At 54.1% G+C, this 13539-nt stretch overlaps 1 protein-coding gene across 1 annotated transcript in view; it reads left to right on the top strand.

Annotated features, from left to right (window-relative positions):
* The first annotated feature begins 629 nt into the window (after nucleotides 1-629).
* The window catches only part of LOC121443520 (adherens junction-associated protein 1), a 115685-nt gene continuing 102775 nt past the window's right edge, over nucleotides 630-13539 (top strand). Inside the window, exon 1 of the mRNA XM_041645270.1 lies at nucleotides 630-1682. Coding sequence (XP_041501204.1) covers nucleotides 1654-1682 — 29 coding nt within the window. The 5' untranslated portion in view covers nucleotides 630-1653. The remainder of the gene's footprint in view (nucleotides 1683-13539) is intronic.

Here is a 13539-nt window from a genome sequence, read left to right as displayed (position 1 = left end):
ATAGTTCCCCAGGGACCCAGCAGCTCAAGCCTCCATGGGAGACTCTGCCTCCTCCGTGTCACTTCTGTCAGAGAAAGCGGACCTCAGAGTGCCTGTCTTTCACTAACCGGCTATGCAGATACGACTAACAAGGTAAGGCACCAGGAAGTGCTGGGTCGGGGAGTGGACAAGATTTCTGAGAGCCTGGGAGACCCAGGTTCCGAACTCTTTGGTTCTGAAAAGGCGGCAGTTGCCATAAAATCAGGAAGGACGACACTGGATTGGAGACTAAATAACCGGGCAGAAACACGCTCCAACCGAACGCTGAAACTTCATCTGCCTGGACGGAGGCCAGGCCCAGGCAGTGGGGAGAGCTCCCCTGCGGAGGACCCTCCCCAGCCTCCCACAGTCTCTCGCATCACCAGCGCCACGCAGCTCCGCTGGAGGAAACTTTCGCGCAGCCCTGTCTCCCGGAGCCCCACGAGAACGTCCCCTCCCCAAATCAGCCCTCCGGGTCCACTGGGCGTACTTAGAACCGGGTCCGAACCTCTTAACTGCTTCGCATACCATCCGGTTACCGTGGCAACACCATCCGGCGGCGCCCAGCGGTCCAATCGGAGCCTGCGGCCTCTTTCGAGCCTTTCCCAAGGTGGAGACCGGGACGCGGCTAGGGATGGGGAAGGGGCGGGCCAGAATCCTGTCTCCGGCGCCGCCCAGCCCACTCAGAGCCCAGGTCGCCAGTTCAGCTCCAGGGAGGTGGGCTGGAGAGCAGAGCTTGCCGGCCGGGTAGGGGGGCTCAGACTCCTGGTTGAGGGGCGGGGAAGGAGGGTGACGTGAGCCCGGCCGGGCGGGAGGAGTTGGGACCCGCTCGCGGAGGCGGGGGCAAGCGCCCAGAGGCAGACGCGCAGAGGGAGGCGGCCAAGCGGCGCGGGCGGCTCTGCGGAGGGCGCGGTGGGCGCGGGCGGCGGGGCCCGGGATCCCCGCGCGCCTCCTCCGCGCGGCGCCGCCGCCGCGCGTCCCCACGCCCCGCGCTCCACGCGCCCTCGCCCCGCGCCTCCCCTGCCCGCCTCCTGTCAGCCTCCCGGCCGCAGCCGTCTGCAGAGCGAGCGCTCAAACGAAGCTCTCCAGCAAGTTGATCGGTGGCAGAACCTGGGACGGATCCCCCCAGCCCTGATCCGGCGGCGCGTGGAGGCAACCCGCGTGGGCCAGAGGGGTGATCCTCTAAAACCCCGGCCACGCCGATCACAGCCTCGCAGGTCATTGCACGGTGCGCCGCGCCACCGGCTTCGTTGCCTGCCTCCCCGGAGGGCAAAGCCGCTCTCCTCGGACCCTCGCGGCCAGCTTCGTCGCCGGTGACAGCTCCAGAGAGCGCCCGCTTCGTCGCCGCCCGCGCTGTGTGACCTGCGGAGGGGCCCCGCGCCCCGACACCCGGCAGGAGGATGTGCGTCCCCGCGGGCCGGCCCGCCTGAGCGATGCGCCCCCTCGGCGGCGGCGCGCCGGCCGGCATGGAGCCCCGCGCGGCCGCGCTCTGACTCGCTGTGCGCCCCGCGGCCGGCGGGCGGCGGCGGCCCGAAGCCGGAGAGCGGCGCCACGGGACGGGAGCGAGCGGGCGCGGGCGCCGCGCAGATGGCCGGGGCAAGCAAGGTCTGAGGCTCGGTTTCCCGAAACGTGACCATGTGGATCCAACAGCTTTTAGGACTCAGGTGAGCGACTCGTCAGGAGGCAGAGTGCGTGGGGGTGCGTGGGTGCTGGGCTGGGCTGCTGCTCACTGTTGCAAACGATGGCACCGCTTCTCGCCTCCCGAGGCGGCCCGCGTGGTGCACCCGAAGCCGCGCAGCGTGGCCGCCCGCCGCTGGTTCCTGCGGCCAGGCAGGGAGCTCCGCGAGTCTGGGGTCGCTTGCCCCAGTGACCTGGAAGCTAGGCGCGCCCGCGGCTCGGGACGCCAGCAGCGCAGTGTCCTGGCCCGTGGCCCCGGCGCGCCTCCTCTCGAGAGCCCGGCGCGAGTTGCGGGCCGTTGGGCGCGGCGGTCTCGGGGGCCGAGGCTGACGCCGGATCCGCCGGAGAGAACCACCAGCCTTCCCAGTTCCCGAGCCAGCTTTGCCACTGAGTTGGAGGAACGCAGAACCCCACAGCGGCTCCGCCAGCCGTTCTGTCTGTTCCTTGGGACCCTGGGGGCCCTGAACAGAAGTGTAGTAAGAGCTCAGCTGCCGACCCAGCTGCTTTGGGGGTGACCTCCTGGCAGAAGGTCGCACGCAGCTGGCGGACAGCTGAGTCTGGAGAGCTTGGATTCTGGGGAGCAATAACAGGCAACCCCCTTCCAAGCACCTTTCACAGACACACAAGCTCACAGGGCTTGTCAGTGTCTGGGACATTAGGGCCAGGAGGAACTCAAGCCCAGCGCGGTTATGGGGCCGGCTAGAAAGACCCTTCTGAAAACTTTGACCACCCACTGAGTCGCTTTGGCTTCTCTGGATCCTGCCCTGGGCGGCCAAGGGGTACCCAAGACGTAGTTGCCCCTTTTGCAGAGCGCAGTGCCTACCACCCTTGCCCTCATGAAGGGGGTCTCTGGCCAGAGCTGGTGCGCTTGGGTTGGGGGTGGGACTTAGGCTGAAACGCAGATGGAAGCAGAGAAAGGCTACTTGCGCTTCTAGTGTTTGTCCACTGGGATGCACTGCGCTCCCGTGTTGAGCATACAAGGGGTTGGTGGCTGCTGGAGCAGGCAGCCTCTGCAACCCCCACCAGCACGAAGCTGGGGAGAAAGTGGGGCCAAAGGAGGGAGGAACATGTGTGCGACCTGATTTTGAGAAGTCTGAAGGAGACTGGCATGCGAGTGTTTTCTCGCTGGCCTTGATTTATGAGTGAATTTGGTGCCTGGGAATAGATGTTGGCCGGCATCATCTAGTGAGGGCTGTCAGGCGTCATTACTGGCGTTCCTTTTCCTGGTGGCTGGGTTTGTTTGCGCTGTGGGCTTTAAGACGTTAATCGCCAGCCTGATCGGCTGAGTGTGGGGCGCTGGCTGAGCCTCAGTCCACCATTGGACTGTGGTGAGATAAGGTTTAGCCCCCCCCCACAGTTTTGGGGTGTGGACCAAAGGAAACAAGACCAGCTCTTGACCCCCATCTAGGTGCCCGGTCTGTCTGTCTGTCTGTCTGTCTGTCTGCCTGCCTGTCTGCCTGTTTGCTCTTCTGGTCTGGACTGTCCAGTTCCCCGTTAGATCCCAGGGTCTCGAGGGCAACCCAGAGGATCCCCTCCCCGCCCAGAGGCAGCTTGAGTTCCTAGCTGTTTCGGGAGCCGCAGTCAGTCACTTGCTTGCTGGTGGCAACTTACCTGCACAAGTTGTTAGATTGAAGGGTTAGTACATTCTGATAAGGCGGAGAGAACAAACACCAGCAAAGAAATCTCCTTTGGGGGTTCAAAATTCACTTAAACCGCTACCGTAGAACAACACTCGCCGAGCCAGGTTTTCAGAAATGCTTCTGTTGGGAATTTTGAAGTTTGACCTTTTAGGGTCCCTTGCATGTTAGCATGTAAGATTTTATACACATGCATGCCGCCACCTGCCTCCCACCCCAGGAAGGGCTGCTACCTCTGAGCAATCCTGAGCAAGTGTTCACGGCAGGGGAGCAGGGGGATTTTGTTTCCCTCTGGGCAGGCACAGGGAGCCCGAGCCCAGGAGTTTGCACTTTGGCTCTGCAGCTCTTTCATCTCTTGCTGACTGCTTCCCTCTGCTCCCTGGGTGAGCACTGGACACCTTGCTGCCATGCTTGGAGCCTGGTTGGGCCGAGGTGGCGGAAGGCAGCCTTCCTTCTGCCTGGGAATAGGTGGTTCCCTGTAAGCCCAGGGAGGGGCTTCCTAGCTCCCACCCAGAGCCAGGGTTGGTTACTTCTGCAATGAAGCCAAACTGTATACGAAGCCTTGATGCTTTAGGAGGCAGGAGCAGATGGAGTTGAATTTTCCTGCTTTTATGTCTTTATTTATTTATTTGTTGGTTATTTGTATCTGGGCTTCCTTGGGTCCAGAGGAAGACAGTCCTTGAAGGAGGCTTGGGGCTTGCTGGGCTGAGTCCCTGAGCAGCTCAGAGGGTTTGCTTAGTCAGCAGGCAGCCCAAATCCCCAGATCTGATCCTGGTGGCTGGTTGCCTCTGGTGGGGCTGTGGTCTGAGGAGACTGACCTCATGGGGTTGTGTGGAGTAGCTGGGAGCAAGCACCCACAACGTTTGCTGGGTTGTGTTCAGGACTAGGCATACAATCACGGACTCAACCCTGCTCAAGTCTTGTTCCTCACAGGCATTCCCGACTCCCAAGCCTGAACTTTCGGCATCCCTTCTGCGAGGAAAGTCCCCTAGTACATGTTCAGAACGCAATTCACAGTTTTCTCAAGCCCTCCCAGTGTGTGCTGTGCTGTGTTGTGTCTGGGCTTCCAGGCAGGGATCCACTGGGCTGGCTGTCACCAGCCCCAGCACAAAGTCCCCCCAGCAGCTGGGGCTGCGCAGCCAGGTTTTAGTGGATGGAGTCAGTGCTCTGTCCGCAAACACTGGGCGCAGGGTGAATGCTGGCTCACTCTCCTTTACAGCTGCTGCTGCTAACTGAATGGCAACTGGAACCCATCTCGGGTCAGAGGCCGTGATACTCCTCTGGATAATAATGCTGGAATAAATGGTAAATTTAGGAGGTAGCGGAGGGTTTCCAGCAACATCAGCACACCCCACTCCTCTCTCTCATCCTTGGGCCAGCTGGAGGATTTGGTAGTAGACACCCCCTTCCCTGTCCGTCTCTATTCATTTACTGATTCCCCCCTTCTCTTCTGTGCCTTGGGGAAGGGGGCAGAGCACACAAGCAGCTCTACACCTCTCTGAGATGTCTACCTCCGGTCCCCAGAGAAGGGGCAGCTTGCTTATCCCTCTGTGTGCCTGCGTTCTCCTAGCTGGGATCCCTTGGGGGCTAGCTGCCTCCCACCCAGCCTCAATGTCTTCTCTGACCCTGACAAAGGCAGGGTGTTTGTCAGACATTGCCCCGAGCATGCCGTGGAAACCTGGGTTCTTACAGAGCCTATGGATTTGGAACCCCGAGCTGTGGGTCTCCTGAGCCTGGGGCTTTTCTCTAGTGGTTATGTGGGAGTCACATGGTTTTAATACACCGTTGCTAGGTTTGCTTCAAAGGGTTACAAGTCAGTAGAGACCAAATTGATGTAAAGATTAGCTGAGAAAGCCAAATATATCCCTGATCTAGATTCCTGCGTTTGAAGTCTGGCTGGAGAGGGTTTTGCTTGCCTCCTGCCTGGCAGACCGAGAAGGGGAGGCAGGCTGGGGGCTTGTGGGTCTAGAGAAGTTGAGCGCAAACCAGGCTTGTTCCTCCTCTGAGACCCCTTCCAGGAATTTAAAGGGGCTGGTGACTCACGAAGGGCTAGCGGGGAGCTTGGTTATGTAACTCAGATAGACTCAGCTAAACGGCTTGGAATAGAGTCAGGCCGGAGTGTGCCCCTGTCAGAGCCTAAGCTCCTCTAGTGGCCCCTAGGTCCCCCGACTTCTATCCATATCAGGGAGAGGGTCAGATTAGCTGTAGGGAATCCACCTAGTTGCTGAGGACCCTCACCAGGGCAGTAGCCCAGCCATCATCACCCAGGAGTGTGGAGTGCTTATTACCAGGACAGTCCCCCTTTCTGGTAGGGCCATGTGGTAGCTACTGAGCTGTGGGCAGATGGCCTGGGTTAAGTAGGGCAGGTAGGTGCAGGGAGGTAGCTAGAAGGCTATGCTGGTCCCTCCAAGGATGATGGAGGGAGCCACAAATCCACCATGGGTCTGTGGGATCCCCAAAATTCTTCACCAGAATGAAGGAGAAAGTGTCTGAAATTGTCATTTGTAAGAATCAGATCTGCTCTGTCCCCTTACGCCCCTTCCCTTCTTGTCCCTCTTGTCCCTTCGGGTCCAGGACAGGCAAGAGGAGAGAGAGACATGCCTGCACCCCGTAGAAGGCCCCTTGTTCCACCTTTGTCCCTTACACCCCATGGAAAAGCCAGGGTACAGAGCTGGCATTCATTAGCTTCCGTGATGTCACCTCTGCCCTTTCCTGCTTGGCTTGATGGTATTCTGGGTCTGCTCCTTGTCACAATTTTTCTTCAGGACTGACCTAAGAGGGGCAGGGTCTGCACCAGCTGGCTCCCCTCCCTCTTCTGAGCGGTTGCCTGGGCACAGTCCCTGCGTCTGGCTGTCTGCTCTCTCAGGGCATTGCTTCCACTCCTTAGTCCTGCTTGTGTTTTGACCACAAGGGCTGCTGGGTTGGGACAGCAACAGTGGTGGGAACATGTATCTTGCTGCGGGACAAGACACAGTGTGGAGGTAGGTAATGCCGTGTAGAGAGGCTCGGAGATGCACTGAGCATCCTGGGTTGTGCTGGATGGGATGCCCAGGGTCCATGGGCTTACAGTGTGCCTCATTCCTCATTGCTCCCTGGGAAGATCGCCCGGCAAGCAATAGGATGCACAAGAAATGCCTGTCCAAGCTTAAATGTGTCAGCATGGCACAGTGCCCCTATTTTATCAAGTCCCACTTTTGTGCTTCTCCCTGGATCTCTACAGAAATCCAGAAGAGAGAGAGAGAGAGAGAGAGAGAGAGAGAGAGAGAGAGAGATTCCAGCCTTAGGCTTAGACGTCCTCCTGCTCCAAATAGATATCACCTCTTCAACCTGGCTTATTGAGGGTGAATCACATCGTTGGATTTTTACCATCAGAGACACACTCCTTTGGCTTGAAGATTTTTTCCCTCTCAATTAGAATACAGACATGCTTGACAAAACAATCCCTTCCAGCTCTCTCAGCCATTATCAGCTCGGTACGAGAGACAGTCTCAGACTTTGTGGGTGAGAAGAGAGCATGGAGGTGGTGTCTGTCTGGGGCAAAAGGTGCCACTGAATGAGGAGGGGAGAGCCCTGAGGGGCAAGGTGGAAGCAGGTGTGTCTGACTTTACAGTCTGCAGGTGCTACTTGTCTCTCTGTGTCTGCAGCTTGGGGCAATGTTTTCCTGCCTTTTAGGATGACAGATCCTTGTTTGATCCAGCTTAAGCTGAAATGGGTCTGTGGTCAGCATGTGCATGTGTGGAGGAGGCTGAAGGAATTAGTTAATGAGTTGTGGTCAGTACACACCCGAGGAGAGGTGACTGTTTGCTATGCCAAACGTGTGCAGTAGAACCATATTGTACCTGGATGAGGCTTGCCTGCTGCTCTCAGTGCCTCCTGCATGAGCAGTACCCATCTCTGCCCTCAGATGCCCACCCCACTCGTGGATATATTATTCCTGATGTGTGCAAAGAAACCAGGTAACCATAGGTGCTTTCCCAAACCCCACACAGTAATCCCGCCCTCAGAGTTGTTGCTGACCAATGAGGGCACTCTTCAGAGGGCCAGGACACACGGAACATGGACTGAACAGAGATGTTGAAATTCCCGTTGGCCTCGTTAAATCAGGTGGAAGCCTCTCAGAATCCATTTTGTTTAGTTTAGACAAATAGCATCATGCCATCCTGTGTCAACATAAAATCTCAGTTTGAGGCCAGGTCATGGTAGTGCACACCTTTAATCCCAGCACTCGGGAGGCAGAGGCAGGCGGATCTCTGTGAGTTCGAGGCCAGCCTGGTCTACAAGAGCTAGTTCCAGGACAGGCACCAAAGCTACAGAGAACTTTTGGTTCAAAAGAACCAAAAAATAAAATCTCAGTTTGTGACTTGTACAAATCTCAAGGGAGGTGTCTCTGCCCTTCCTAGGACACAAATGCCCAATTCCAAAGACCCAGTGATCACCTGAGACTGTTGGCCATTATGCTGGACGTTGGCTCACTGGACATATTTTCTAGAGACATGGGCAGGAGAGAACCAATTATCTCAAAGTCTGTCCCCTCTGGCCTCAAGCCTGTCCCTAGGACAAAGCTGACTTAGTGCAGGCTCTGCGGCCAATTCTGGCTACAGCCCTCTTCAGCACTGAGGCCCTCTACCTCTGCGAAGGGTGAGGCTGTTCCTAAATCCCATGGAGGTGGGGGTGATTCTGTGGCCCTCAGAGGCCTCAATCTAGAGAGGGGATCCTCTGACCCAGCTGAGCTGACAGGGCCCCCAGGTGCCTCTCCAACATTTTAAACAGTTTTCTAACTCCAGGGACCTAAGGGCTAGCTGTCTGCTCACTTGTCACAGAGGCTTCTTGAAGTCAGGATGGGGAGGTGCCTACGGGTAAAAGCAGCATGTGAGGGCATAGGTTACCCAGGAAAGGCCACGCTGGCCTGTGTGGGAGACATCAGACAGCACTGGGGTGGATCATGTATCTGCTGAAGTTACATGTACAACACGAGATGAGACCAGGCACCCTAGACTGCCCCCAGAGAGCTGTAAGCTGCATGGACTCACCTTATTCTGTCCCTACACTTGGCACTCAATAAAGATGCTGCATGGGGTTCCATGGGAGAGAAACATTGCACCATAACTGTGTGTTTGTGTGTGCTTGTGTGTGCGCGCATGCGTGTGAATGTGTGTGTATGTGTGTGCATGTGTGTGCATTTGTATTTGTGTGTGCGTCTGTGGTATGTGTGTGCATGTGTGTATATGTGTGTGCATGTGCATCTGTGGTGTGTGCTCATGTGTGTATATTTGTGTGCATGTGAGTCTGTGGTGTGTGTGTGTATATGTGTTGTCTGTGGTGTGTGTGCATGCACACGTGTGTATATGTGTGTGCATGTGAGTCTGGTGAGTCTGTGAGTGTTGGGGTTTGGAGATCAGCGTATATCAGCATTTGTTATTAATGTCTCCCTCACTGAGAGAAGTACCAGCTTTCAGATCCTTCCCACCAAAGAAGGAGACTTGAGTGGTCCTAGGATGAAGTCTGAATGAGATGCTGTGGCAGAAGCTGTGCTTGCAGCGCGGCTGCTGCTGCTGCTGCTGCTGCTGCTGCTGCCTGGGAGCCAAGGATCTCCAGGGGCATGATGGGCTTACTTCTGGCCCTAGGCAGATAACCAGGCCCAGCTTCTGGGAGGTGGAGCTTAACTTGCATAATGAGATGAGCAGACAAGAAAGTACCCAGGTACCAAAGACCAGCCCGGCTGACCACAGGGGCCACTAGTGGCCTAAATTAGCCAGACACATCTGCAGTTTGAAGTTATGTCTAGACCAGACAGGACCCTGAGTTCTGATAAGTAACACTGAATGTGACGTCAACTATTTTGCCTTGACTGGCTCAGTTAGCAGGGCAGCTTCCTTTGAAGACTCCTCAGTTCAAATTTGTGAAACCTGAGAGTGGCAGAGAAACAGCTCACATGGCTTTGCATGACCAGGGCCAAGGCTACGGTCTCTTTCCACTGACACACAGGCTTCCTCTGCTGCAGCTAGATTCATCAAAGAAGGCAGAAGGCTCCCAGATGCATACGGCTGTAGGAGCAGAGGGTCGCTGGAGGAGAAAGGGTTTGGGAATGTCTGCTGAAACACAGTATAGTTGGGCTGTGGAGGCCATTTTCATGCTTTTTTCAGCAATATCTGATTTAGAAAAAGCGTATGCTAGAGAAGGGCCCATGGTCCCAACAGAGGCAGCCCAGGCTCAGTAAAAAGCTGTTGAGAAATGAATGTTTTTAATTCATTTTATGAAACATTTTTAGATCTAACAAAGCTCTCTCTCTCATACGCACACATCCCTACAGACTAATAATGTCCATGAAGATGCACAAAATATTCTTTTTAAAGGCATTTATGTGTAGGAGTGGTTTTTTTGTGTGTGTTTGTGCTTCTAAGTGCCTCACACACATGCAGTAACCAAGGAGGCCAGAGGGTGGCACCAGATCCACTGGAACTGGAGTTAGTGATGTTTGCCAGTTGCCATTTGGATGCTGGGAACTGATTGGGGGTCCTCTGCAAGAGCAGCAGACTATTAACTGCCAGGCCAACGCTTCCCACAAAATATCCTCAGTGAGATATTAATTAGTAAATAGATGTCAGCAGTATGTTTTAAAAAAGAAAGTCCTCCAAAGAAGTGAGGGGTGGTCTGTGACGGCAAGAATGGTTTGATCATCTGACCATCAAGCAGGGCAGTCTACCATATTAGAAAGAGAAAGGGGGGAAAACCTCACACCTGTCTCAATGGGTAAAATTCAACCCATTCTCATGCCAGCTCTCAGAATAGGAGGTTTTGTTTTTTCACTTAGCTTGATCGTGGATGTCTGTATTGACCTGTGATTAACCTTCTTTACACTGGGGGAAGAAACTGGCCTCATTTCTCCTGAGACTGGGGACAAGTGAACAACGTGTGTGGTCCTCATGCTGCCTCCACAGAAGACACAGGTCACAGAAAACAAGACAAACATACAAAAGCCAATTGTGTTTCTAGCTAGTGGTAACAAACCTATGGAGAATGAAGCATGAAACAATGTTTCAATTTGCTTTCTCTTGTGTTGATGGACGCCATGGCCCGAAGCAACTTCGAGAAAGGGATTGATTGCGTTTTACACGCTGCAGTTCAGCATTGACGGGAATGGAGCAGGGACTGAAGGAGGGTTTGAACAGGAAACCATGGAGGAATACTGCAGACTGACTGGCTCTCCTGCCTATGGATGGCACTATGTGTATAGTGCCTTTGAGTTATCAGACATCAATTACCAATCAGGAAATTCGCACATAGAATTCTGGGCTGTGTCAAGTTGACAGCAGAAGCTACCTAGAAGATTGTGTTATCAGCTTCCCTTTCCTTGGGCAAATGGCAAGTCCTGGAAGAATGGAAGACTTATTTTAGTTCATAGCTTCATAGTTTCTGAACCACCACCACTCTGTCTTTTGCTTCGAATGAATGTGGCAGCAGGAACTGCCCACCTTGTGGTAGCTGGGGAGGTCTGGGGTCCTAATATCTGTCCTCTCCCAATGCACACCCTTAGTGACCTGACATCTTTGCCCTGCCCAACACCCAAGGGCCCATCACTTGCCAATAGCACCATGGAACGACAGCCACACTTTTGAGACATTCTGGGGATACATTCCAGGGGCTCAGGAGGAAACAATGGTGGATTTATCTAGAAAAGAAATTGACTGTTGACTCTGTGTGCCAACAACAACAGCATTCCAGTCAAAGATATTGGAGAAACCGTGAGTGAGTGGAGAGACATACCATGTCCATGAATCAGACGATATTAGTTCTCCTCAGGTTGATGAACCTTCCTGAACACGACCCTCATCCAAAGATCAACAGCAAAATGTGTCTGTTGTGAGGGTGAAGTTTTCATGTGTGGCCAGAGGCTGCCTGATGGCAAGATTCATTGTACAACAATGGTTGTAAGATTCATTGATTCATTGTATGATAAGGGTGGTAAGATTCATTGTACCACAATGGTCTCTGAACTTGGAGGCATGATCGCCAGGGATATGGAACAGACTCAGGAGTGGAGCCCAAGCCCACACCTGGATGACTTTATGGCAAAGATTCAGATTCAGTGACATGATGGATGGCTGCATCTCCCCAAATGGGGCTGGCGCCACCACACACCAGGGCCACAACAGAAGAATGAACCTCAATTCTCCCACCCTAGGATCGGATATGCTCAGAACAGTTAACAGAATTAGGTGTCAAATGCACAGTTATAAACATTCAGGAAACAAATGCTTCTGGAAATGTCTTTAGAATTGACACTGAAAACATGACCCATGCAAGAAAAATATATGATGAATTGAACTTTATCAGAAATTTAAAGTTTGGTTACTGAGGAGGTGGTCCAGGAAGCAAAGTCCTCACTGTGTGACTGGAGGACCCGAGTTTAGATCCTCAGAACCCATGTAAAAATCAAGGGGGGTGGGGGAATGTGAACCCATATATGTGGTGCATTGAGAAGCAGAGGCAGAGGGATTCTTAGAGTTCTCTAAACAGCAAGCTCAGTCGACCAGCAAACTCCAGGTCTCATGAGAGACTCTGCTTCCTAGGTCTGAAAAAACATGGGATAAATCCGGACTAGCTGAACATAGCGGACAATGAGGAATACTGAGAATTCAAGAACAATTGCAGTGGGTTTTTGATCCTACTGCACGTACTGGCTTTGTGGGAGCCTAGGCAGTTTGGATGCTCACCTTACGAGACCTGGATAGAGGTGGGCAGTCCTTGGGCTTCCCACAGGTCAGGGAACCCTGATTGCTCTTCGAGCAGATGAGGGAGGGGGAATTGATCGGGGGAGGGGGAGGGAAATGGGAAGCGGTTGTGGGGACGAGGCAGAAATCCTTAATAAATAAATAAATTTAAAAAAAAAAAACACACAAAAAAAAAAAAAAAACAAAAAAAAAAAAAAAAAACAAAAAATAAGATGGGGAAGGGTTGAGAAGACTTCTGGCCTCCATGTGTGTACACGCTTGTGTATGTGCTTGCACACCTCTACACATGTGCGCACACACATGCAAACACACATACACAGGTTTTAAAGTCCGTGCGAAAGCACAAGGCACAAGTGGGAGGTGGTATTTATCCAGGGTTGTTGCTCTTAACACGGAAAGAGCCCATGAACCCAGAGCCGCACTGGCAAAAACAGGCAGAGGGCCTGCTCATGGGCAAACATGTTTCCGTGACCCCCAAAGCCCAAGATAATTCACATGGGAGCCGTGAGGAAAATACACATGGAAACCCCAGCAGGACACACTGCCCACCCATAGAATGGCCAGGATAAAACACAAAGTTGGTTCCACCAAACTCCAGCAGGGAGGTGGAGAAACTGGGCCACTCCTGCAGCCTGGGTGGGCGGTAAATGTCATGGCTGTGCTGAGAAGATCTTGGCAGGGTCTTCCGAAGTTAGACATGGAGTCTCACTTTTCTTCATAATGGCAGGAGAAGCCTTCAGGCGAGGGTCTGTAGCTTCAGGCAAGGGTCTCCGTGCAGTGGGAGCAGGGCTTCCAGTGGGTTACCAGCTATACACGCAGGCACACCCGTATACAGAATGGGGCAGACTTATGGTTATAGTCAGCAGACTGCAGGGTTTCGAGGGAGTGACCCAGGGGAGCCCTTCCAGAAGGATGCTTGCAGTGGGAGTTCAAGGCCAGATCCTGGCAAAGCCCTAGCAGTGGGGCCTGGAGTCTTGGTTTCTAGGGGCAGAGAGAGCACAGAGACGTTGTCCTGAAGGGCAGATGGAGGGGCCTTGGAGGTGATTGCTGGCAGATTCACCTCTGTCAGTGTCAATAACCGGGTTGTATTATTTACCGGACTGTAGTCTCTCAAGATGTCACGGTGAGGGAGAACTGAGTAACGGGTGCATAGGAGGTCACCACGCTCCGTGTGACCACGGCTGTGAATGTACGACAGACTTAAAAGCGAGCATTTAATTAAGGAAAGCAAGCTGACACCCGTTTACTCACGTGTGGGAGGTTGGCACCTGGTGGAGGTGTGCGCCTGCGCGCTGGGCTCCTCGAGGATGCGGATCTGGATACCGTGCGTGCCTGGCGGCGCTGACTTGGGATGGGGGATGCTCCTTTACAAAGCTGGCTGTAGACGTGAGCCATGAAGTGGGCCCTGTGTGTGACTGCTTCAGGGCTCTACGTGTAGATGGGGCACGGCTCTGAGATCTGCTGCCAGCGGAGCT

This window comes from Microtus oregoni, unplaced genomic scaffold (genome assembly GCF_018167655.1).
Source record: "Microtus oregoni isolate MIOR12 unplaced genomic scaffold, Mior012 000109F_ref0000275, whole genome shotgun sequence".
Lineage (NCBI taxonomy): Eukaryota > Metazoa > Chordata > Mammalia > Rodentia > Cricetidae > Microtus > Microtus oregoni.
The sequence above is the reverse complement of the archived record's forward strand: the minus strand, read 5'-3'. Positions and strand labels throughout refer to the sequence as shown.